General features: G+C 41.9%; 1 protein-coding gene across 3 annotated transcripts; it reads left to right on the top strand.

Annotated features, from left to right (window-relative positions):
* The first annotated feature begins 742 nt into the window (after nucleotides 1–742).
* On the top strand, nucleotides 743–8,618 carry LOC129734928 (iron-sulfur cluster assembly 1 homolog, mitochondrial-like). Of its 3 annotated transcripts, none has more exons than XM_055700351.1 (4): nucleotides 743–991; nucleotides 2,479–2,532; nucleotides 4,314–4,419; nucleotides 8,172–8,618. In XM_055700351.1, exons 1-4 carry the CDS (start codon nucleotides 797–799, stop codon nucleotides 8,318–8,320), a joined length of 504 nt encoding a protein of 167 aa, XP_055556326.1. In that variant the 5' UTR covers nucleotides 743–796; the 3' UTR covers nucleotides 8,321–8,618. The 3 variants fall into 3 exon arrangements, with proteins under 3 accessions (XP_055556326.1, XP_055556325.1, XP_055556324.1); XM_055700350.1 differs by having other exon boundaries at nucleotides 745–1,000; XM_055700349.1 differs by having other exon boundaries at nucleotides 763–1,045.
* The last annotated feature ends 17,022 nt before the right edge of the window (nucleotides 8,619–25,640 follow it).

Genomic DNA, 25,640 nt, shown 5'->3' with positions numbered 1-25,640 from the left:
TGGCATGATTCTGTATATTAAAAAAAATACCTGCACATTTACTATTAAGCTATTTACAACTGGCTAAGCATGCAACGAGTTTGTTATCCAAACTACATCCAGTAATGAGATGCAGAAGTGTTGCTTGTGTTTCAACTTCGTAGATTAAAGGTAAATATAGGTTTAAAGTATTGTCATCCCTAACTGTAAGGGCTGCACAGTCACGCCTCTCCCTTACATACAGTGCAACTCTCCCACCTCACCTGCCCTGCCTATCCCTCCTGAACAGCCTGTAGCCCTCCATCCCAGCTCTCCAATCATGGGACTCATTCCACCAAGTCTCACTAATACCAATGACATCAGAGCTCTGGGAGCTGACCAACGCTTCCAGTTCATCCTGTTTGTCTCTCACACTGCATGTGTTGGCGCACAAGCATTTCAGATGTGCTCCTATGTCCTCAGTGCTCCCTGGAGCAGCATAAATGTACTAATTTGATTTTAGTGGGAGCCTGGGGTGGGGGTGGAATAGGGTTAAAAACTAGTATCTGATGCTAGATGCTGTTCCTGAAAAAAAATCAAAGGGGAGATTTTATTTTTTCCCCTCCCCCTGCCTTCCCCTCGGGACTGCCAGTGGAGGCCCAAAGGGAAGGGCTTCCTACTCCTGCTCCCCTGGCGAAGTCTCAGCACCATCCGCCTGCTTATCTCTGCGAACAGCCCTCCTGCGTGCACCGCTCTTCCTTTCCTGGGTGCACAACATCCAAGAGTTTAAAATAAAAAGGCACGTACACACCACTTGGCAGCGGGGTTATAACAGTTGATGGCACGGCTCCTTCTCGGCAATAGCCGGGGAAGGAGGCAGGGCTGTTGCTGGTTGCCGATCATGGGCTGCTGCCCAATGGGGGTGGGCGCAGGGAGCGTGCTATGCGTCGTGGCGTCATGTCGGCTGTGCCTAGGGCAGATGGGAGAGGAAGGGGCTGAGATGGTCATGGCTTCGTCTGTCGTGAGGGCTACGGTGCGGGCCGTGAGTAAGAGGAAGATCCAGGCTACCCGCGCTGCCCTCACCCTGGTCAGTGCTGGAGACGTGGCGGGCTCCACCCTGCCCCATGGGATGCCGGTCACAGGCCTCTCTGATCTGTGCCTTTGTCCTGAGAGCGGGCCTTAGAACTGTGCCACGGGCAGGGCAGGGTTGAAGGGTTTCCCTCAGCCTGACTCTCTGTCCGCCCCGAGACAAATGCTACGCTGAGGCCTCTAGGCTGCTAGTGGCAGTGGGACGGCGTGGGCCGTGCTGTCGAGCCTCTGTACGTGGCTGGCGGTGCTGCACGACTGGCCCAGCAGCAGGCGAACCTGCGCCCGGCACTTCTGAGCGATGTCTCTGTGTAGGGCCGTAGTTGCCATCTGCGCGCTGGCGTTGGGATTTGGTCGCTAGGAAGGGTCTACAAGGAAGCGGAAAGGACTTATTCCCACTTGTGAGCTTGCCGGGGGCATTTGTGCTCCCAGTGAGGAGAAGACTCTGGTGTTTCCTCATCTGCACCTGTGTAGAGACAATGCTTGGGGAAAGCGGGTTTGTCTCGGGTCTCTGGCCTGATAACTGCTGGCAGGCAGTGGGGAAAGGGGGAAAGACCGGTGCACAGTCACTCTAAGAAGTATATTTATTCTGAAGAATGGAAATTCAGTACAGAAACTGGCAAGTAGGTTGCCTGTGTTAATTGAGAAAGCGGATTTACTAGTTGTGGCAGTATTGTAGAGGCCGTATGTACAGTTGGGAAGGCTTACTCCAGAGGGAGGTGCAGCCCTCTGCGTTGATGGGGGCAGACTAAGTATGTCTATAGTTCAGTCAGGGCAGGTAATTCCTGTATTGTAGTGATCTTGTAGCAACTGAACATTAGCTATTAGCACTAACTAGAAAAGGTATTCTAATGTAAACCTAGTAGAAGTTTTCTTTGTGTGTTTGAATCTGCTAGTAATACAAGCTTCACCTTACTCAATATCTTGGAAACTTGTAAGCATGTAAGGGGGGCTTTTTCATGTATATTTTGTGTATGTAGTCTTGCATTTCTGCAGCAACTAGATAGATCTATGTGAACTATGAGTTTATCTTCTGTAAAGTCATAGTTCCCCCCATAAGTTAATGGGAGCAGAAGGGAATAAACATTTCTGTGCCTGGCTGATTTTTTTTTTTCTGTAATGCATATATGACGACATTTTTACTAGAACAGAACTGTTTAATTGAGCTGTAGTAATTTTGCAGTATGTTTCTTGAGGCATTGGTTTCAACTAGAAGAAAGGCTAGTTGACAGTGTCCGATGGTTGGTGCTGTCGGTGGACTCTGCGGATAGGAGACAAAACTTAATTGTGCAATCAAATGTTGTCTTAGTTTACAAAAGTAACTTTTTATTTGCAGTGTGTGACTTGCATGTATTACAAAGTGTGTAACGTACTTGAATTTTAATTTATTTTTTTTAAACTAAAGTCAAGCATATGCATTTATCTGTCTTTCAGACCCCATCGGCTGCTCAGAAGATAAAACACCTTCTTAAAGATAAACCTGAGCATGTAAGTGCAAACAGGGCTATCTTGCAGATTATACTAAGGTATTGGCACTGCTGGTTATTATGAAGCATTTCTGGCTTAACCTAGCATCTTGAAATAAACACTTAAAAAACTTGGAGATGATGGTGTCTTGTTTTGGATGAGACTGTGTAAGTTTATCTATTGAGCTTCATTTCTATATAAAGTAAAATGCAGAAAATAATGGACTGTAATGACCTTTCACTGTACAGTTACTTTTGAGATGGGCAAAACTGAAGGGGGGGGGGGAGCCACCTTAAGCTTGAAAAATATTTCTAAGCCATATTTTAATCAACTATTCTAGTATGGCATAGTGGTGACTTCTGGTAGGGCTAGAGATCTTCAGCTGTTGATACTAAGATGTTATTAATTTCTTGAAGGCTTTCTGGTTTTGAAATAGATAATAATGTTAGATCCATACCCTTTGGAAAAGGTATAATTCTTAGGAAATTTGCCAGACAATGTCTTTTTTTGTAAAATAATTGGTGTTTCAACAAATAGCTGATTGAGAATGTAATCTTCTCTTCTTGGGAAGAGTGCACAGTCTTGCTTTCTAACCATTATAAAAGCAAGCATTAGGCTTTCTTCTTTACAGCAAGTACTAGTTCAAGAAGACCATTTCCCTCAACTTTTGTATAAAACCCCATTGTTTCATTTGCTTCCTGCACATCTGCAACTAGCTAGACACTTAATTCTAATGTTTTAAACCATCCTAAAGAAGCCCAAAGCCTATAGCTTAGCAGATCAGTCATCCCCCTTGTTGTAAATGGTGTTCATGTTTTCCAACCCATTATTTCTAGCCCTTCTTGTAGAGGAGGGTATTTAGTCTGAAAAGAACAAGTGCTGTTTGTCTGAGATTCCACTTGTCATCAAGTGATGCATTTTGATATGTTTTTAATCATAACATTGGTTACATAGATTATTATACTTCTCAAATTATGTACTGAAAGCATTTGTGTGTGGAAAGGGGTATAGATACTTTTGGAAGATCCTTGTGCACAAATAATTTTCCAGTTCATTTTCAACAGCCTGTATCAACCTCTTCTACAGCCTTATCTCAGCTCTTGCATAGATGCTCTGTTTGATTTACAGGGTCATGTTAGATAATTGCAAATTATCCATTATCCACAAACATATTGACTAGGTTGGGCTTTAGTATTGATTAACACGGTAAATCAATAAGCTTACTTGCAAAAAGGAGAGGATTAAGTTTTAAGTGTGAATGGTAATGTGGATAATGAAGATCTTAAAGTAGTGTTTTCAGAACTTTGAAGTAGTAGATTTCTGATGGTCATTATAGGAGTTATGTAAAAATCTAGCAACTGCCCTTGGCTTGGCCTCACAACCTCATAATTATGTTACTCTCAACAATCTTAAAATAGTGCCTGAATTACCGTCTGAATCCATTTCCATTTGAAGTCACAAAAACATCTGTCTGAGGTTTGACTTTTATGAGATCAAACACCAAGGAGTGTCAACAGTTCATTACTTTGTTGAGGTTTTTTAATCCTTTGTTTTGTTTTGTTTTCAACATGCTTTAGGGCTTGGTCCACAGTAGCAAACATCTGATGTCTGCTTGGTAGTCAATTTTATATGAGGAAAAAATGTTACCTTTTAATCGATTAAACTAGTTTACTTCCCCCCCCCCCCCCCTTAGCACTGGCCTTGAGGCAAGGGAGAAGAAATGCCAGCTTTTTGTTGTTCTGCATGCTTTTTTATTTTGGTATTCAAGAATAAGTTAAAAAAAAATAAATGTTTTATTTTAGGTAGGTGTGAAAGTAGGTGTTCGTACAAGAGGATGCAATGGACTTTCTTACACACTAGAATATACAAAGTCAAAGGGAGACTCTGATGAAGATGTAGTTCAAGATGGTGAGTTTCTGATGTAGTAAAGAAAAACTGCATGCGTGTGTGGGAAGAATAACCTAATTACAAGTTTGCCGAGGGACAGGTTAGGACTTCAAAGTAGCAAGTTATTGTAAGAGGTTCTAGTGCTCTGTTATAGGAGTTGTCACCTTGGTTTCTGTTGTGAGGATGTAGAAGTAATCAGTTAGCTAAATCTGCAGCTTTGTAGAGTGTGGATAACTGGCTAGCTGAAAAAGGTCACATAGACATAGTCCAGCTGGCTGGACAAAAATGCACATCGCACTCAGCTTATCTGAAGTAAAGCAAAAATACACTGTCCTTGGCTGTTTTTGTTACACAATAACAGGAAGATGGTGGTCGGTAAAGAATGTTGCAGGTGGGAACAGATAACTACAGAAGAGAAACTAGGGGCGGGCTTGGTATTTAGGCAACTAACCAATAATGAGCTTAACTTTTGTAATATGTATGAGCTAATTATAACAAGGCATAAAAGGTGACTGTAAGGGACAATAAACGAAGTCTGCTGATCACTCATATTGAGTGACTGTGTCTTCCCTCCGTCGCGACAGTAGAGGAAACAAGCAATATCCTCGGTCCAACCTTCATTCCATGCCCATGTTGGGATAAGTTGGAGTTCCCTATGATAACAACAAAAAAGCCTCTGTACTGGGTCAGAATAAATGCCCTAGCCCTTTATTCCTGTCTTTGGAGGCAGCCAATAGCAAATATCTGAGAGAATACAGAACAAGGCATGGACAGACGGATACCTTACTAATGTACCTAAAAGTACTTGACAAAGTAAAAGCTTTATTTGCAAAGTTTTCCCAACTATCTTCTATAGCTAGCCTTATAATCGACTTCTTTTTTTAAATGCCTTTATGCTTTTGATCTTGACGTTATTTTGTGACAATGCATTCTATAATTTTAATTAAGCATTATGTTTGAAACTGTTTTCTTAGGTTGGTATTGTGTGCTGGGTTGACCCTGGCTGGCTGCCAGGTGCCCACTAAGCTGCTCTATTACTCCCCCTCCTCAGCTGGACAGGGGAGAGAAAATATAATGTAAAGCTTGTGGGTCGAGATAAGGACAGGGAGATCACTTGGCAATTACAGTCATGAGCAAAACTGACTCAACTTGGGGAAATTGGTTTAGTTTATTACCATTCAAATCAGAGTAGGATAATGAGAAATAAAATCAAAACCACCACCTCAACTTCACTCCCAATTTCTCTACTCCCTCCTCCCGAGTGGCACAGGGGGACAGGGAATGGGGTCAGTTCATCACACGTTGTTTCTGCCACTCCTTCCTCCTCACATTCTTCCCCTGCTCCAGCATGGGGTCCCTCCCACGGAGCACAGTCCTCCAGGAACTTCTCCAACATGGGTCCTTCCCACGGGCTGCAGTTCTTCATGAACTGTTCCAGCGTGGGTCCCATCCACAGGGTACAGTCCTTCAGGAACAGACTGCTCCAGCGTGGGTGTCCCCGTCCCGTGTCCTGTCCCCCCTCCCCCCGAGTTCACAAGTCCTGCCAGCAAACCTGCTTCAGTGCAGGCTTCCCACAGGTCCCAGCCTCCTTCAGGCATCCATCTGCTTCGGCGTGGGGTCCTCCACGGGCTGTAGATGGATATCTGTTCCACTGTGGACCTGCATGGGCTGCAGAGGAATCTCTGCTCCGGCGCCTGGAGCACCTCCTCCCACTCCTCCTTCACTGACCTTGGTGTCTGCAGAGTTGTTTCTCTCGTATATTCTCACTCCTCTCTCTAGCTGAAGTTGCTGGGTTGTTCGTTGTTTGGTTTTTTTTTCTTCTCCCCTCTTATTAAATATGTTATCACAGAGGTGCTACCACTGTCTCTGATTGGCTCGGCCTTGGCCAGCGGCAGGTCCGTCTTGGGGCTGGCTGGCATTGGTTCCATGGGACTTAGGGGAAGCTTCTGGCATCTTCTCGCAGAAGCCACCCCTGTAGCCCCCCTCCTGCTACCAAAACCTTGCCACGCAAACCCACTACAGCTTGCTGCCCGATAATTTCACTGAGTAGTCCCGTTGTAGGTCTATTGTTAAAGTACTGAAAGTTCCATACATCTTTCCAATTTTTATGGAACCTTCCCTTGGTGATATTTTTGTCAAGCATGAATTTTTAGGAAGGCATAATAATGTTTGTTTTGGCTTCTGTTCTTCTAAAATTTGCTAAATTTTTTTATACGTTATTGAACTGTGCTGCGTTTGCATCCAGAAAGATTACTTTTCAGCTGGTGGCAAAGTAGGAGATTTGAATAAGAGTAGGATATCACAGTTACTTTCTTACAGAAGCTATGCTGCTTGGCAGAGCTCAAATTCCAGCTGCCTTGAAAATATCTGTGACCAAATCTTAATATTTAATTTTTTTAGGTAACTTTTTTTTAAGATAACTTTTTAAGGAGCTTCAGCAAATGACTAAATTGAAATGGAGTAGATGAGATCAGGACTGCCACCTAATTTTGCAGGTGCTTCTTGACTTCAGATTTAGCTGGATCCTAGAGTTGCCTCTTCTTGCCTCCAGAGCTGCTCTGGCTTTACAGGGCTGAAAACACACTTTTCAGAAGGCAGTTCCTGGCTTGGTTCTTAAGGGAGATGACAGCAGTTTCCCTCAGTCACAACAGAGGCCTTAATCTCTGAAGCCAGATGATGTTTCAGTTGTGGCTGTGTCCCTTCTGTTTTACTTTGATTGCTTCTAGACAGTCTTCCACTGAAGGCTCTAACTTTTTATATAGCACAGTGAGCTGGTGGCTTTGGGTACCAACCCAATTCTCCTGGCTTTTAGTTAGCAAGTGCTGATGCTTAATACAGAATTGTGATTCTGCTTCAGGGTTCAGGTTCTCTCTCATTAGATTTAGCCTTCCCTGTGTATTACTGTCCAGGTTGACCAAGGAAAATGTGCTTAGATGCCCACAGACTTGACTTGTTTTACTAAAGTGTTCCATCTCAACTTCTACTATGATGAAACAGCTTTCCAGCACCCTCCTATAACTTAATGAGTTCTTGTCGCTGCTACTGACACTATTTTTAAACTTTTATTTTTATTATTTCCTAGTCTTATGGACAGCTAAAGCAGTCTATTCATACTAACCACTTTATACCATACTTGCAGTTTTAAAGTTCAATAACTTTCCAGGCTGGTAGATACTTTGCATACTTTAGAAAAAGGAGATCTTTCTAGTTCTGCAGATGAACTGCTAATTCTTACACCTTAAAGGTTATGATATCTTCAAAAGTTCGCACAGCTACCTTGGTATAGAATTCAATATTGCTAATAATTCATGTAGATCTAATAATGTTGGCAGAGCAAAGGACATTCCTTATGAGAGAAGGGTTCTTCGGTGTTTTTTTTTTTTTAGGAATGCATAGGCTTTAAGAACAGTAGAAGAAAGTGGGTTACTGAATATAATGCATGGGAAAGGAAGTATCAAAGCTGAGACCCACATCCAAGTTCTACAACTGATTGCTCTGGGTATCGTGATTTTAAATCTGAATGAAAATAAATGCGCACATATACACAAATACCAGCACTAGACTGTTGCTAGAATTTTGTAGCTAGAGTTTGGGGGGGGGGGGGGGGGGGGAAGGAAGAAAAAAAGTGCCATATCTTAGGCTAGGGAAAATGAGTTCTATTGACATATTTTTGTATTTGGCTTCCACTTTTATCACTGGTTGGAACAACATTTCAAAGTAAATGATGAACGGTTTTGCTGTACGTAATTTTTTTTTTCTTTGTTGTCTTTAAGGGATTAGAATCTTTATTGAGAAGAAAGCACAGCTGACACTTCTAAGAACTGAAATGGACTATGTGGAAGACAAACTGTTCAGTGAATTTGTCTTCAATAATCCAAACATCAAAGGAACATGTGGCTGTGGAGAAAGCTTTAACGTTTGAAATTTCAGGATGACTACTTTGACTTTGAAAGCCACAAAACACTTGCTGAATATGTGGCTTTCAAAAGCAAGTGCATTTTCTTCAGGTACTTAGGCTGTGCAAAGTGTGGATGCTATTAAGGAAAATAAGGTTAATTAATTTTGAAAATTTAAATTGTGTGTTAAATCCCTGCACTGATGTTTTTACACTGCAACTTGTGATTAATTGGAACCCAGAAGGTAAGAACATTAAGTGGTGTGGCACTTCTGTGTGTTTATGTACCGTGGAAATAAAGTCTCGCTTTTTTTTTCCTTTGCCACTTTCTTTGTCCACTCTACTTGCACTTCCCCATCCAAAAGCCTTCTGCAAGAGTATATTGGCTATTTATTCTGATTTGAGTTGGAAAACAACAAAAAACCCCAAACACTTCTATATTTGTGTGTGTTTAAATATGTATATATGCAGACACCCACTCTTCAGCTTCAAAGTTCACTATGATTATGTACATAAATAATTTGTTTTATTAGGTTTCTGCTGGTTTTATGTATAGACTTGTCTGGTGGTTTATTTTCCCATAAATCTAGGGAAGCCCAAAAAGCAGTTCATGTGCTACAGCTGTTGGGAAGGCAGGTGCAAGGCCAAGAAAGATAGGGAGCAGTATGGGAATATAGGGAGTAACAAACTACAAGGCTGAAGCATAGCAACGCAAATAGCTACATGGATAGAATGCTTATTTTAGTCATGATAATTAGGGGTGTGAGAACAGCGTGCGCTTAGAGGCTAATAACCAATTATATTTCTGCTTTACGAATATGCATGTGTATCGAGTCTATATAAGTAGTGTTAGAAACTAATAAAGTTGAGCAAGATGCATAACTCGTATTGAGCGATTTCTTGACTCCGGCGAACCCTTCTCCCCAACAATTGGCGCCCGAACGACGGGAAAAATGGAAAAACTCTGCCTTTGCATTGTGACTGTGGGCTTTACGAATTGAGAGTCGCTAGAGAGGCGTTTGAGCAGGAAGGCGTCCGTAAGGAGTAAAGACGTCTGAATCCGGCAGTGAGCTCCTGCACGGATCCGCACCGGTAAGACCGTTTTTCCCTCGATAATGGAAAGGGAGGCGGCACTCACGCTATTATCTGATATTCTTGCTAAGCGAGAGGCTAGCGTGAGCACAAAGAAGCTCCAAGAGCTATGCAGGTGGGCGAATGAAAAAGGACACCTAAAAGACCCGCAATTGATGTTTAGTGTGACTGAGTGGCGAGAGATCGGGGATTCCCTTTCCGATGCGACCCTTAGTGGCAGCAAGTCGGCCAAGGACTTGGGGACTACCTGGCGGGAGGTCATGAACCATTTACGATCAATGGTTGCGGAGAAAAAAATGGCTGTGGCTGCGTCAGACCTCCTCGGTAGGGAAACCGAGTCGGAGTCTACCCGATTATTTGGTCAAGGCGCTCCGTCTGCAAAAGGCATAATTGTGCCTATTAAAAAATCTGCGACAGAGCTATTACAGCCGACACCATCTCCGGAGGGTGCCGCCGCAACAGGTGCTCCACGCCGACCTGAAAGCTACCGAGAGCCGCCCCCCGTGCTAGATGAGGAAGAGGGTACAAGTGCGGGTCCGAGAGCGCCTCTGAATGAAAGCGCAGAGTCCGATAAAGAAAATGAACCCACCCCTGTTGGGGCTCTTGCTGTATTGAATGATTATACTGAACTCTGAAGCAAGTGGAAAAATACTGAAGAAATAAGACAAGGTTGCGACCAGAACAGTGGAATGAAGAAAGAGGAACAAATTGCAGATGTTGGCACAAAAGCAAGGCCAACGGGACGTGATAAGAGGAGCTGGGAAACCGCAGAAAGGAGCCTACGTGCCAGAACAAGCAGAAACAGAAATCTTCCCAGTAAACAATTGTTAACCAATCATATTATTATACGCTTGTAAAATAGCCAACCACATTATTGCACGCTTATAGAATGCCTTATAAAAGTCTACCTGGTTTGTACAATAAACGGATCAGATCTTGAACTCTGTGAGTATTTGAATCTGACTCCCGCTCGCCCGAAATGCCCGCAGCATCTGGTGACCCCCGACGTGATCCGATGAGGGTCGACAGGATCGGTTAAAAGGTCAGGAGGATTCATTAAGGATCGTGTTACGAGCTGCGGAGCCTGCGAGGATCCTGCTGCCAGCGGAGAGAGAGCTGGGCGCCCGAAGAAAGGCGGAACGTGCACGGCTGACCGGTGAGTCAGGAAATTTAAGCAGGATGGGAATCACTGCATCAGTGGTGGAAAAAGCAATCGTAGACAATTTGATGAAACTGGCAGAAAAAACTGAAACGCCAGTCTCACGGCAGGCAGTAGTTGATCTGCTATGTTGGAGTCGCCGCCGTGGTTACCTTGCTTCTACGCAAGATGTATATAATAATGAAACATGGAAGAAAGTAGGAGAGGACTTATGGGAATCTGTGCAAGTTGGGACTAAGGGGGTAAAGACTTTGGCTCGCACGTATCGAGCTGTACGGGGTATGGTCGCGCAGTTACACGGCGAGGCTCAAGTCGCTGCAGCTGTTAAGGCTGCAGTGCGGTCTCCCGGCGATCCTACTGCTCAGTCGGAGGAAGAGCCAGAGGGACAACCTCCGTGTGAAAATCCCCCCGATTATACATCCAAAGCTTATCCAGTACTGACCACTGCTGAACGAATAGCGTGGGGATTAGATGATGAATTACCACCCTGGTGTCCTGAAAAGGAACAAGCGGCGAGCGGCGGCGTGCGGCCCGGCAGGCCCCGTCCCGGCCGCGGTTTCTCTCCAAGGCGGCACCCCACCCCCCCCCTCCGATCGGCGCCATGGCAATGCAAGCGGCCAAGCGAGCTAACATCTGGCTGTCCCCAGAGGTCAATCGGATCCTTTATATTCGGAACCTGCCGTATAAAATCACAGCGGAGGAAATGTATGATATCTTTGGGAAATACGGACCTATTCGACAAATCAGAGTTGGAAACTCTCCTGAAACAAGAGGAACAGCTTAAGCTTCTCAAGGAAAAATACGGAATTGATTACAAACCCACCAACCCCCCCCCCCCCCAAAAAAAAAAAAAAAAAAAAAAAAAAAAAGTGCTTCAGATGTCACCTACAAGAAATGGGTTTCTGCTTTGAACTAGCAAACATCTCTGTGTTTAAAAAGAAGCCTTTTTGCCTTGATGGAGATAATTTATTCTGTATTCTGTATTTATGCTGTATTCTGAATGTGGAAATTGGTTGGGACTAGGAGGCTGGCTTAAAGGCATTTTGCAAACGGGATTATTATTTTTGATCGTTATTGTAATAATAGTTTCTTGATCAAAACCAGCCAAAATTATTTGTAAGCATTAGGCATATCTGAAGAGAATGCCTTTATTTGAATCAGCAGTTAAGGTGTAGTTTAGTCTGATGCTGTGGTTTTATCTGCTTCTGGTGAATTTTTGAAGTGATGAAATCAGAGATACAAGGTATACTAAGAGTTATGAGGTAATAAGGTAATAATCTAAGTAAGGGTGCTGTCTTTTATATCTACAAGTGCAACATGCTTTTATGTAGCAGAGAGAAACTTTAACAATAATGTTGCTTGAGCGAGATGTGCATGTGACAACTTGGGAAAAGGGATATCACAACTGGAGTGCAACAGTGTTTCTATGTCTGGCAGAGTGAAGCACTTACATTAAGACTGCATTTTTAATTACTGTACTCGTTAAGATTCAATGATGCCATAAGGCTAAGGCCTTTTATCACAGATTGGTTCTGAACTAAAAGGTGTGTGCACATGTAGATATGCACATTTGTGTTATTTTCCTTAATTGGCTACCCTTATATACACTGGCCTGATTTTGAGCCTTTGGGAGTAAACTATACGGCTATAAATCAATCATATTGGGGTTGGTTAGATCGGCAGTATAATGACACGAATCATGGCCTTGGAGATAACTGTACCTGGTGGAATACTACACTTGTTAAAAATACGTATTTTTTGCAACAGTTGATTTACCGTTTAAATGTATCAATTTATTTACCTCAACAAGAATTGAGGGTGATTGAGGGATTTATTGAAACAAGGTCTGTCTATATTGTTGTTTGTTATTCTTTTGTTACTTTTAGTGCCTTGCCTTTTACAATGTTTTCAGAGCTGTGTGGAACGCAGTATTAATGCTGTATTTAAAAAGAAAGGGGGAGGTGTTGGGGCTCTTGCTGTATTGAATGATTATACTGAACTCTGAAGCAAGTGGAAAAATACTGAAGAAATAAGACGAGGTTGCGACCAGAACAGTGGAATGAAGAAAGAGGAACAAATTGCAGATGTTGGCACAAAACCAAGGCCAACGGGACGTGATAAGAGGAGCTGGGAAACCGCAGAAAAGAGCCTATGTGCCAGAACAAGCAGAAACAGAAATCTTCCCGGTAAACAATTGTTAACCAATCATATTATTATACGCTTGTAAAATAGCCAATCACATTATTGCACGCTTATAGAATGCCTTATAAAAGTTTACCTGGTTTGTACAATAAATGGATCAGATCTTGAACTCTGTGAGTATTTGAATCTGACTCCCGCTCGCCCGAAATGCCCGCAGCACACCCCAGCTGCCCCGATCCCCCGTCCCCGAACAAAACCCTCCGACCGGACCCTAAACCGCTTGCAGCAGCAATTGAACGAATGCCATCTGCCTACTGCCAGTCGTGATGTTCAAGTCCCGATATGTTGGAAACCTTTTGATTGGAAGTTTATGCAGCACCTACGACAAACTGTTACACAATATGATTTACAATCAGAACCAGCCAAGCACCTGCTGAATTATTTGTTTGACTCTGAAATCATGACACCCAGTGACTGTACTTCGCTAGCCAGATTGCTTCTTACACCAGCACAGTTCCCCGCACCCCACCAGCATGCCGTCAGTGCCCCGCGGCTCCCCCCGCTCGCCCGACCACCCACCGCCACGGATCCCCCCAGCTGCTAGCGAAAAGTGGAGTCCAGAGTTCGGTGTAGAGCTGCAGATCGCACCCCCGCCAGTGGTAAGACCATGTAGAGTAAATCGCGGCAGGACTCTACGCTAAATTCCTCTCTGTGAGAGGGGGGAGGGGCACTGTGGAAGACCACGACGAGTAAATCGCGACGGGGATTCTCCGCTGATACCCTTTCTGTGAAAGAGGAGAGCTCTGAGAAGACCGCGATGGAATTAGACGCGGCAATTAAACTGTTAACTGGCATCCTCCTTGGGAGAGGGGAGGGTGTTAAAGAGACAGAAGCGGAGTCCTTAGTTCGCTGGGCACAAAAAAAAAATAATATATAAATAGCGGCAGCAGCCATAGAAGCCTTGGGGAGAGATGTGGTAGAAAGCCGGTGGAGCAGAAGGGTGATTCACCTAAGCCTTCTCTCTTGGCTACACTTTTCGGAGTTGGGCATACTATTCCTATGAAGGGTATGTCCGCCCCTGCGTGTTCAACAGTGCCGGAGCTTTTATATGACAGCGGACAATCCGAAAGTTACTCCTCGGGAGCCTGCTGTAACTGAGCCGAACCCGAAGAGGCTGCTGAGCCTCCTCAGGAGGGCGGGGTAGCGAGTCCTGCTGCACCAATCACGTCAGGGCTGGCAAAAGCGCCGTGCGATGAAGTATCCTCCTCGTCCTGAGACATCAGCTGACGAATTTGAGGAAGAAGGCGGGGAGAAACTTTGTGATAACAGTACAGAGAAATCCTTACAGGAGGAAATAGATAAATTAAGAAACCTGGTAAAGCGAGTTAAAATGAACCTGCCTACTACTTCAATACCTGTAATTCCTCCAGTTAGCCCAACTACCCCACCGATGCTGAACTCGAGAAAAGATCCAATTCTACAGCGCTGGTCTGGTGTTATTCGTGATTCCATTTTGGAGGGTGATTGGCAAGTGACCAGCTCATTAGCTTGTCCAGTATTGATTAATAATCATGATGCACGTAGCTGGGACATGATTTATGGAAGGTTAATGATCAGATTTTAGCGATGGGAGCGTTGCAACCGTTCCCATCCTGGTTACATGACACCGAAGCCAACAGTCCTGGAACTTGTTCACCAGAACAGTGGGCTGCCCTAGAAGTTGTGTCCCACAAAATTCAGACTGGCTGGTGACGTTATCTTTTTTGGTTTGTAATGTTGCCACTTCACCTTTTGCCCTTATTTTGCAATGGCAAAAGAAAAAGGGGGAAAATACGGCGATCGTTTTAGAGTGGTTGTTTTTGCCATTGCAACCCATGTTACCGAAATCTCGGAATGAAGAACTTATCAACACCAATGTGATGTAGATAAGCAGACACTTCTTTATTGACGGCCGGGTGCGTGAGCGAGTCCTCTCATGATCAACGCACACCAAGTCTCAAAATTAGACACCATATATAGAACTTATTCATACATATTCATTAAGTATTCATGCATAACCATGATATTTCCCGTAAATCATTAACATATTCTCCTCCTATAGTAAGAGCTATAAGTAGAGCTTAGAAAGGTCTAGAAATGGGTCTGGGGTACGATTTGGGTAGGTGGTATATGAGTCGGTGGTCGCGATCTCCCCCTGCCGGAATTACCTTTTACTAAAGTTCATGGTTTCTTGGCAGGTAACCACAAGCTGTTCCAGTCGACTCTCCCCAGTTTCCATTCATCTCATATTCTGACATTTCAATACACCTTCTACATACAGAAGACTGGTCAAATACAAAGAAACCTTTCAAACCCTAAATTTATTACCTAAGTTTTAACAATGGTTCTAGCCCATTCTTCTAGCCTTGGTACGGGATGTACAGAAGATCTCATAGCAGCTTTTACTGTGCAACTATAAGTTTCATTAAAATATATTTCTTATCCTTCTATATTTCTATTTTATAAAATAATTTTTATAAAATCAAATAATCAATCAAATAAAGTCAATCAATCTTAACTTATTAGCAAATCTATAACATTTCACCCCTTTGAAAGTGTTGAAAATCATTATTTCAATACTTTCACATTATTTATATATCATTTGTTTCAACATATTTTGGTGGTGGACCATGTCTTGATAAAATAGTTGGTACTTCTCTCATAATCATACAATTGACTGAAATTCTATTGGTAAACTGTTTCTTCAACCATGCATATACTAGCACGATCATCAAAAAGACAATTAGTAACAGAAACAAAGTTTTGATTATGGATTGTATCCAAGAGCTCAAATTCCATCCCAGTTTGTTAAAAAAAATTTCCCCAGCCAATCTTCTGACATATCTTCTTGAATTGATTCTGTATCTTTTCTCAATTTTACCTAATAGGTCCAGATCATGTTCCACATCTTGAGTGACATTTGGAATGTGAATGCAACTGTGGTCCAGTCTATCCTTGAGATATCCACATACCCCATGTTCTTTAAGTAGGAGCATATCTAATGCCATACTATTTTGTAAAGTCATCTTGGAAGTCGCCTGTAACTGTATGTTCAATTCCTTAAACCTCTTTTTGGTGACATTTGTTATTTTTTTTTACTTGACCAGTTAACTGATAAAGCCATTCTTTATTTCTATATGATGCTATAGGATTCAAAAGTGATTCAAGTACCCAGCCAATTTTCACTCCTGTTGAGGGTTCATTCCAAGTATCATCATTTGTCTCAGATCTCTTTGTTCGTTTCAATTTTAAATTCTCTAGGGATCCTCTAAATGGTGATTTCTTCCAAATTAGACACAATGTTGGCATGCCTAAAATAATTTGTTTCACCTTACCATCTAATGGTAAATGAGTTGTCCAGGTTCCATCACTCAATGCCCAAATTAGATGTCCTGGACTTTGAATAGTAGATTTTCTACAACTAAACAGAGTTCCTTTCCTGAGTATAAAAGTACTGGTTTAAATTGAAAGTATTCTTAAGATCTCGACAAAAACAACCATATTTCCAAGCAGCAGCCAAAGGAAGAATTATTTGAATTATTAAGTCTGCATTGCTGCAATCATACACTTTTTCACATTTCCACCATGGCACTATTTTATTTTCCTTTTCTCTCAATGAAGTTGCTTTATCATTAACTGAGGGTAGCACTGCAAAAACTTTTCCATCCCAGGTAAAACACCAAGGAGTTCTGGCCATGTACTGACTAAAATTGAAAAAAAATATCACCATGGACCATAGAGTCCCATTGCTCTACTAATTGTATACCTTGGCCAGTTTTGTTACACTTCCATTCCATGATATTTTTGCTTACATTGGTTTTAAGTTATTCATCATAAGAACACCATCCTAACTGGGGATTTAGACCCCCAGGAAAAAGAACTCGAACTATGGCACTAGGTCGGGATCCTGTTATAAAATCATGATGCAATAGTTTTTTTACAATCTGTTTCTTTACCTGGTGACTTCCACTGTTTTCTAATAACCTTTACTTGTTCATACCATTGAGTTACTGGCCTTTGTTCACAATAGGTGGTCTCATTTTTATATTCCAGATTGGCCAGATTCATGGTTAAAATTCCCCATAGAATAGATTCACCTACTGCCCATGGAATTGGCAAACAAGCAGTGATCTGCATGACATTTTGTAAATTGGCAAATTCTTTAGTCAATCCTACCATCAAATTTTCCTCAGCCATTTGTTTGGGAACTTCAATCACTTGTTCTGTTTCTACTTGTCTTTTGTTCCTGTCCACCAAGTCAGCCCATGATCCCACCAACACTACCGACCAAAATAAAATCCAAAAAATAATCATAACCTGATATGAAAAATTAGACATGTTTCAAAGTCAATTTTAAAGTCTCTGGGTCACGATTGACAATCTTCCATGGAGTAGGTGCTTTCTTCACTCGAGTATAATGTATCCAAGCATCTGATTCTGCTATCTTGATAGCTGTAAAAGAGGTTAACAGTATCTGGAAAGGTCCTCTCCAGTGCTCCTGCAAAGGTTCGGAGGTCCAGGTCTTCACATAGACATAGTCCCCTGGTTGGAAATCATGCACTGAATTTTCCTGGAATAAAGGTCTATTCCAAGGTACTGCACTCCAAATTGCAGCAAAAGTTTTCCTTAGAAAAAGCAAATAGTTATACACATCTTGTTTTCCTTTTACATGTATGTTTAGATTTGGTTCTGGAGACTCATATGGTTTTCCATATAATAATTCATAAGGACTGACTGAGGTTCCACTCTTTGGCTGTACCCTGATTCATAATAATGCCAATGAAAGTGCCTGAGGCCACTTTAGACTGGTTTCTTGACAAATTTTACTTATTTGTTGTTTCAAAGTTTGATTCATCCTTTCCACTTTCCCACTAGATTGTGGTCTCCAAGATGCATGTAAATCCCAATTAATACCCAATACTTTGCTAACACTTTGGACTACTTCAGCAACAAAGTGTGGACCTCTGTCAGAAGAAATTCCAATAGGAACTCCAAATCTCAGAATTATTTCTTGTAATAACCACTTCACTACTTCTTTTGCTTGTGTGGTGCGACAGGGAAGGGCTTCTGGCCATCCTGTAAAAGTATCAACCCTTACCAGGATGTACCGGTACCCATTTTGTCTGGGTAGCTCTGAGAAATCTACTTGCCAATTATCTCCAGGTTCTGTACCAGATTTCAGTCTACCCGTTTGAAACTTTTTCTTAATCATTGGATTATTTTTCAAACATACTTCACACTTTGCAGTTACCATTTTAACTATTCCTAACATCTTAACTGATATTACTTGCTTTCGTAAAGATGTTATTAAGGCTTCTGCCCCCCAATGACATTCTTGATGTCTTGTTTAAATTATCTCTCTCATCAAAAGAGGTGTAATTACTACTTGTCCATTAGGAGTTATCCACCACCCAGCTAGGTTTTTCTTAGCATTTAATAACTGACCCAATTTGTTGGGGCTCTTGCTGTATTGAATGATTATACTGAACTCTGAAGCAAGTGGAAAAATACTGAAGAAATAAGACGAGGTTACGGCCAGTACAGTGGGATGAAGAAAAAGGAGCAAATTGCAGATGTTTGCTCAAAACCAAGGCCAACGGGACGTGATAAGAGGAGCTGGGAAACCGCAGAAAGGAGCCTACGTGCCAGAACAAGCAGAAACAGAAATCTTCCCAGTAAACAATTGTTAACCAATCATATTATTATACGCTTGTAAAATAGCCAACCACATTATTGCACGCTTATAGAATGCCTTATAAAAGTCTACCTGGTTTGTACAATAAACGGATCAGATCTTGAACTCTGTGAGTATTTGAATCTGACTCCCGCTCGCCCGAAATGCCCGCAGCACAATTTGTCACCTTCTTCTGAATATTTGGTTTTTCCCTGGGAAGGGTTACTGTTTTAGAAGGAATTATTGCCATCTGTAATGCTTGTTTCTTTGCTACCTTTCTTGCCATTTTATCAGCCAAATTATTTCCAGCTATTATTTTTGTATTCCCAATTTGATGTGCCTTACAGTGCATGATTGCTACTTGATCTGGCTTTTGAACTGCTTGCAGTAATTGTATAATTTCCTTTTGATGCTTAACGTTTGATCCTTGAGAGGACAATAGCCTTCTTTCTTTCCACAAAGCCCCATGGACATGCACTACCCCAAAGGCATATTTTGAATCTGTCCAGATATTTACTTTCTTGTCTTTACTTAATTCTAGGGCTTGAATCAAGGCAGTAAGTTCCGCTTTCTGGGCTGATGTGGTACTCGCCAATGCTCCTGCTTCTATAACTGTAGTATCTGTTGTTACCGCATATCCGGCGTATCAGACGCCTTGCTCCATAAAGCTGCTTCCATCAGTATACAATTCCCAGTCTGATCGCTCCAATGGTACATCCTTCAAGTCTTCACAACTGGAGTAAACATACTCGAAGGTAGCCAAGCAGTCATGTTCCAGTTGTCCTTCCTCCTGTATGGAACTTAAAAACACTGCAGGATTTACCAGGTTAGTTGTCTTTAAAATCACATCATCTTGTTCCGTCAGTACTACCTGGTACTTCATCATTCGGCTGGGAGACAACCAATGTCCCCCCTTTTGTTCTAAAACAGTTATCACCATGTGTGGGACACAGGCTGTTATTGTTCTTCCCAAAGTTAACTTCCGAGCTTCTTGTATGAGCATCACTGTTGCTGCCACTGCTCAAAGGCAGTTCGGCCACCCTTTACTCACTGTGTCCAGTTGTTTAGAGAAATACCCGACTGGTTGTTTCCAGCTTCCTATCCTCTGGGTTAACACGCCCAGTGCAAGGTGTTGTCTTTCATGAACAAACAACTGGAAATCTTTGGTTAGATCCGGCAGTCCCAAAGCAGGTGCAGACATTAAGGCACGTTTTAACTCTACAAAAGCCTTTTGTTGTTGTGGGCCCCATACAAAGGGAGAGTTCTTTTGGGCCTCATACAGCGGTTTAGCTATTAGCCCATAGTTCATAATCCAAAGGCGACACCACCCAGTCATTCCCAAAAATGCTCTGAGTTCATGAATATTTATCGGCTCAGGTATACCACAAATAACTTCTTTGCGATCTTTTCCTAATTGTCGTTGTCCTTTTGAAATCTCAAAGCCCAGATATATCACAGTCTGGCAGGCTATTTAGGCTTTCTTCCTGGACACCTTGTACCCATTTAGTCCCAGGAAATTCAAGAGGTTGATAGTCACTTGTATAGAAGTAAATCTTTCTTCTGTAGCAATCAGTATGTCATCCACGTATTGTAAAAGTAAATGTCCAGGTCTTGATTTATCCTGTTTCCAGATTTCAAGTTCCTTTGCTAACTGATTTCCAAAAATAGTTGGACAGTTTTTAAATCCTTGGGGTAATCTAGCCCATGTCAGCTGCATCTTTCGCCCGGTTTGAGGATTTTCCCATTCAAAAGCAAACAGTTTTCTACTTTCCTTTTCCAAAGGTATACAAAAGAAAGCATCTTTTAAATCAAGCACTGTAAACCATTGATAAGTCTCCTTTAACGCTGTTAACAGTGTATAAGGGTTTGCTACCACAGGATAAATACCCTTAACTATTTGATTTACTGCTCTCGAGTCTTGTACCAGTCTATATTCACCCGATGGTTTTCTGACTGGTAAAATAGGAGTATTATACTCAGATTCACATTCTTCCAAAATTTTATACTCCAAAAATTTATCAATTTCTTCAATTCCTGTCTCACTTCTGGTTTGATTGGATATTGTTTAATTCTCACTGTTCCTGCGCCTTCCTTCAAATCTATTTTAACAGGTTCTGCTAGTTTCGATTTACCAGGAATATTTGTTTCCCATACAGTAGGGATCACTGCCAAATCCACCTCCGGTGGAATTTCTTGTTTCTTTACTTTTTCTTGTATCATCAGGATTTCTCCCGTTTTTGACTCAGGTATTTTCAAGAAAAGTTCTCCTTTGTCAAAAACAATTTGTGCATTTAAGTTGGATAACAAATCTCTTCCTAAGAAGGGTATCGGACATTCTGGTACATACAAAAATTCATGTGTAATTATCTTATTTCCAAATTTCAAATCCAGGGGTTGCAGGAATGGCCTTTTTTTTTTTAATTTTTCCTTTACTGGTATTTAATAAAAAAAATGTTGCTCCTGTATCCACTCCCAATCTCACAAGTTGAACATTTTTTTTTTCCACTTTCTTATTATCAGAAGTTATAGCCATTACCAAATTATCTCTAATAGTTAGCTTACATTCATCCTGCCAATCCTTTCTTTGTCTTAAGTAAAAGAACAAATCCACATTTGGCATTTTATTCCATTTCCCTTCTCTTTTACAATACAGCATTAACTGCAGAATAGTGTTATAATTCAGTGTCCCATTCATGGGCCACTTTTCCTGATCATCCAACATATACAAAGGCCACCAATTATTACAATACTCAAATTATTACAATACTCAATCATCTGGCTCTTTTGCAGATCATCATGTAAATTTCCCCAATGTGCCAATAAACATCCCAATAAAGAATTTTTTGGGATTTTGTCATTTACAGCAAGATTACCCATGCTTTTAGTTTTAAACAACCGAGTTAACTTAGATGCCATGGTATAATCACTCACAGTACAATACACGATTATTCAACTCTGTCACTCTGATCCGTGGATCCACTCTCCACACTCGCTTTTGTGCTCAATTGCACGTCTCACCCTTACAGCCACACTCACACTTTCCCACAGTTACTTTAAACAAAGACATAAACCACAATATTATACACTTCTTAATTTTCTTCTCAATACACAAACACAATAAACAATTCCGTATCAAAAGAAAAACCCCTTCTAACTTCTTGTTAGAGGCACTACCTTAGAGAACACTATAGCATATAGGTTCTCTTGTTTCCACTTTTGTCCAACCCTGCAATAGCTTTCGCTTATGTCTTACAGGCAGACGCCTAGTCCTACCCTGCGCAGCTTTCACCGCGTCTGACAGGCAGACTTACTCAGTGGGACATGTCAGTTTTGACACAAACCTTGCTAGGTTTCTTTGGGTACTGCCTGTCCTAATTCTACCCTATTAGTCCTATGTAGACATAACACTAATCCCAAGCAATTGATCCTTTGGAACTCAACTTTAGTTCTGATTAGTAAACACAAATGTTTTTCTGTTTTGAATGTGGGCCCATAGAGTAGTAGACTGATATATCTCCATCTAGCGAAGACATCAAATAAGTGTATTTGCTATTTTTTTATGATGAAGATTACTTTTAAATTCCAGATCTAAACCCAGCCTCATCCTTTGTTCAAGGACTGTCTCATTTAACAGAGGCAGTTTAAGATGATACCGCACCTAGCTGTCTATTCCACTTCTCTGCTGAGATTATCACTTTCATAACTGAAGGGGCAAAATGAGACATGTATCCACACTTCCATTTAGCTCAATCTATTAACATAGGCCCACTTTTTTGGCATTTTATATAAATCAGGCTGTAAAGTAGGATTTCTGCAGTACAGAAATGCTTCTTGCTCCATTGTCACTATTGTGGGAGCAGTAAAATCTTGTGAATGAGCAGGACAGCCATCTGAGTGTAATAGTGTTGTAAATGTAGCTTTACCCAATAGATCTTGTCTGTCAGAATCCAAGAAATGTGTTAGTGGCACTAAGGTTAGGATTAAGACTGGGGTTTGCAAGGTCTAATCATTAGCCTCACAGATTTGTCCAGAAGAGGACAGATTTGAAGGATGAAGGTTAAAACTGACACTGGAAAATCTGAAGTTACCCAGAATAATTTCCAGCAAAACTCATGAGGATAATGTAATGCTCCATTTGTGAATTATAAAGCTTGCTATACAAATATACCCTGTCAAATATAGATTTTTCTTGGAGGCCAAATAATAAAATTTATAGAAACATTATAATTGCCAAAATTTGCAAAAATTTTTTTAAAATGTTCTTGGAATAATTATGTTAGGAATTCAACTTTCTGACAGAATAAAGAAGGCCAGGACTAAAAGAGGAAGTGACCTCAAGGATACAGTAAAACTAGGGTAGAGAAGCAGGTTAGTGGACTGAATGTACTATGAACAAGGATGAGGTGCTAACTCCAAGATATAATTTAGCAAATTTGGATAAAATATGGTTTTGGCATGCGCTCTTTAGAAAGAAAGAAATAGTTACCGCATATGATTGGGAAAGATGTAGGAGGGGGTGTTTTCTGCTTAATAGTTTGACAAGTAACCTGAACATGGTCAGAGTAGCAGTTCTTAAAATGTGAATTAATTATTTCTCTTCGAAATTAGTCCCCTAGTTTACTGGTCAGTATGCATCTGGTACAAACTTGGTCCGAGTAGCCTCCTTTGATTTTCCAGGGTTTCTAAGGTACTGAGATAAGGGAACTTCCTGCTTTTAGACAGTGGGATCTGAAAACTTGTATTCATATTCATCTCTGGTTTCCATAGTATATGTACCACAATATATAGGTCACTTTGCCTATTTTGTTTGGCATTTTTTTCAGTGTTGTCTAGCCCTATTCATTAAATGTGACTACCTGCTTTGGGGAAATTGTTTAAAAACTCCTTGGGAAGTGAGAATTGATCTTTAAAGACATTATTGAAAAAGACATCTAAACCCCAGGACCATGTTTTAATCAGCTCTGAGTTCCTTTGACACAGGAGCTCATTCCACAGCTCAAAAATTGGGCTAGGAATTTGATAATTAAAAAGTGGTGGGCACCGTTTTGACTCGTATTTCTCATACTTCATCTTACTTGCTGCAGCATGTCTTAGCATGAGCATGAAAAAAAGACATTGCATGACTCACTGTGATACAGCACAGTGGAAAGCTGAAAAGAAAGGTATTTAAAAAAAAAGTCTAAGCACACAATTTCAAATTTACAATCTAATCTCAATACAGATGACAAACAATAGACCCAGATTTTTGCATACAATTACCTGGTTCAGTTATCCATAAAAAGAGGGGAATATTCCTATGAGTAGTCAGCAGGAGCAATTGGTGCATATATTTTAGTAAATGTCAGATCTCTTTGGGTCAGTAGTTTTCGTTAATTGTATGACTCCTATCTTGATCATTTGGCTTCATTATAACAGGAAACACTGACTTGCTCAGTGAAACTTTTGTCAGCACTAGAATGGTTTTTCACAATTCAGTTATAGATGCTAGCATTCATTCATTATCTTGGGACTTCTTTTTCCTTTCTTCTGATACTCCATTGTGGTTTAACTCCAGCTGTCACCTAAGCACCACAGAGCCACTTGCTCACCCCCACCCCCAGTGGGACGGGGGAGAGAATTGGAATAGTTAAAGTGAGAAAATTAATGAGTTGAGAAAAGACAGTGTAATAATAATATTTTTTAAAAAAAATTGTAAAAAACCCCACCCCCCAAACAACAGAGTGGAAAATAAAATCCAAGACCAACAAATCCCAGAATCACAGAATGATCAGGGTTGGAAGGGACCTCTGGAGATCATCTAGTCCTAAAGCAGGTTCACCTAGACCAGGTTGCATTGAGTTGCATCCAGGTGGGTTTTGAATGTCTCCAGAGAAGGAGACTCCACAGCCTCTCTGGGCAGCCTGTTCCAGTGCTCTGTCACCCTCAAGGTAAAAAGAAGTTTTTCCTCATATTCAGATGGAACTTTCTGCGTTGCAGTTTATGCCCGTTGCCCTTTGTCCTGTCGCTGGGTACTGCTGAAAAGAGCCTGGCCCCATCCTCTTGACATTCACCCTTAAGATATTTGTAGACATTGATAAGATCCCCTCTCAGTTTTCTCTTCCCCAGGCTAAACAGGCCCACCTCTCTCATAAGGGAGATGCTCCAGTCCCCTCATCATCTTGGTAGCCCTCTGCTGGACCCCCTCCAGTAGTTCCCTGTCTCTCTTGAAGTGGGGAGCCCAGAACTGGACACAGTACTCCAGATGCCACCTCACCAGTGCAGAGTAAAGGGGGAGGATAACCTCCCTTGACCTGCTGGCCACACTCCTAATGCACCCCAGGATACAATTGGCCTTCCTGGCCACAAGGCCATGCTGCTGGCTCATGGTCAGTCAACTTGCTGTCCACCAATACTGCAAAAGAAAACAATTGCTCACCACCAACCTTCTGATGCCCAGCCTGTTCCCGAGCAATGGCAGCCCCTGCCAACCTCCAACCCCTGCCCCCAGTTTTATTGTAGAGCACAATGTCATATGGTATGGAATATCCCTTTGGTCTGTTGGGGTCAGCTGTCCTAGATGTTTCCCCTCCCAACTTCTTGTGCACCCCCAATCTACTTGCTCTGGCAGGCCAGTCTGAGGAGCAGAAAGGTCTTGATGCTGTGTATACACTGCTCAGCAATAAATGCTGGGGGGAGAAAGAGAAGTGGGGACATTCACAGTTATGATGTTTGTCTTCCTAAGTAAGAATTATGTGTGTGTATTGGGGTTACATGTCAGAGAGAGCCAGTTCTAGCTGACTCCAAGATGGACCTGCTGCTGGCCAAAACTGAGCTGATCAGTGACAGCGGTAGCATCTCAGCGACAACATATTTAAGAAAGGGTACAAACTGCTGTGCAACAGCAGCTGGGAGAGAAGAGTGAGGAAACTGTGAGAGAAATAACTCTGCAGACACCAAGGTCAGTAAAGAAGGAGGGGGAGGAGGTGCTGCAGCTGCTGGAGAAGATTCCCCTGCAGCCCATGGTGAAGACCATGGTGAGGTAGGCTGTCCCCCTGCAGCCCATGGAGGTTTAATGGTGGAGCAGATATCCACCCTGCAGCGGCTAGTGGTACATCACTTTAAGGCTAGTGGTACATGTCAGTTTTGACACAAACCTTGCTAGGTTTCTTTGGGTACTGCCTGTCCTAATTCTACCCTATTAGGTAGGGCAGTCTGTTCCTGAATAACTGCAGCCCATGGGAAGAACCCACGCTAGAGCAGTT

Source organism: Falco cherrug (genome assembly GCF_023634085.1).
Source record: "Falco cherrug isolate bFalChe1 chromosome W unlocalized genomic scaffold, bFalChe1.pri SUPER_W_unloc_1, whole genome shotgun sequence".
Classification (NCBI taxonomy): domain Eukaryota; kingdom Metazoa; phylum Chordata; class Aves; order Falconiformes; family Falconidae; genus Falco; species Falco cherrug.
The sequence above is the reverse complement of the archived record's forward strand: the minus strand, read 5'-3'. Positions and strand labels throughout refer to the sequence as shown.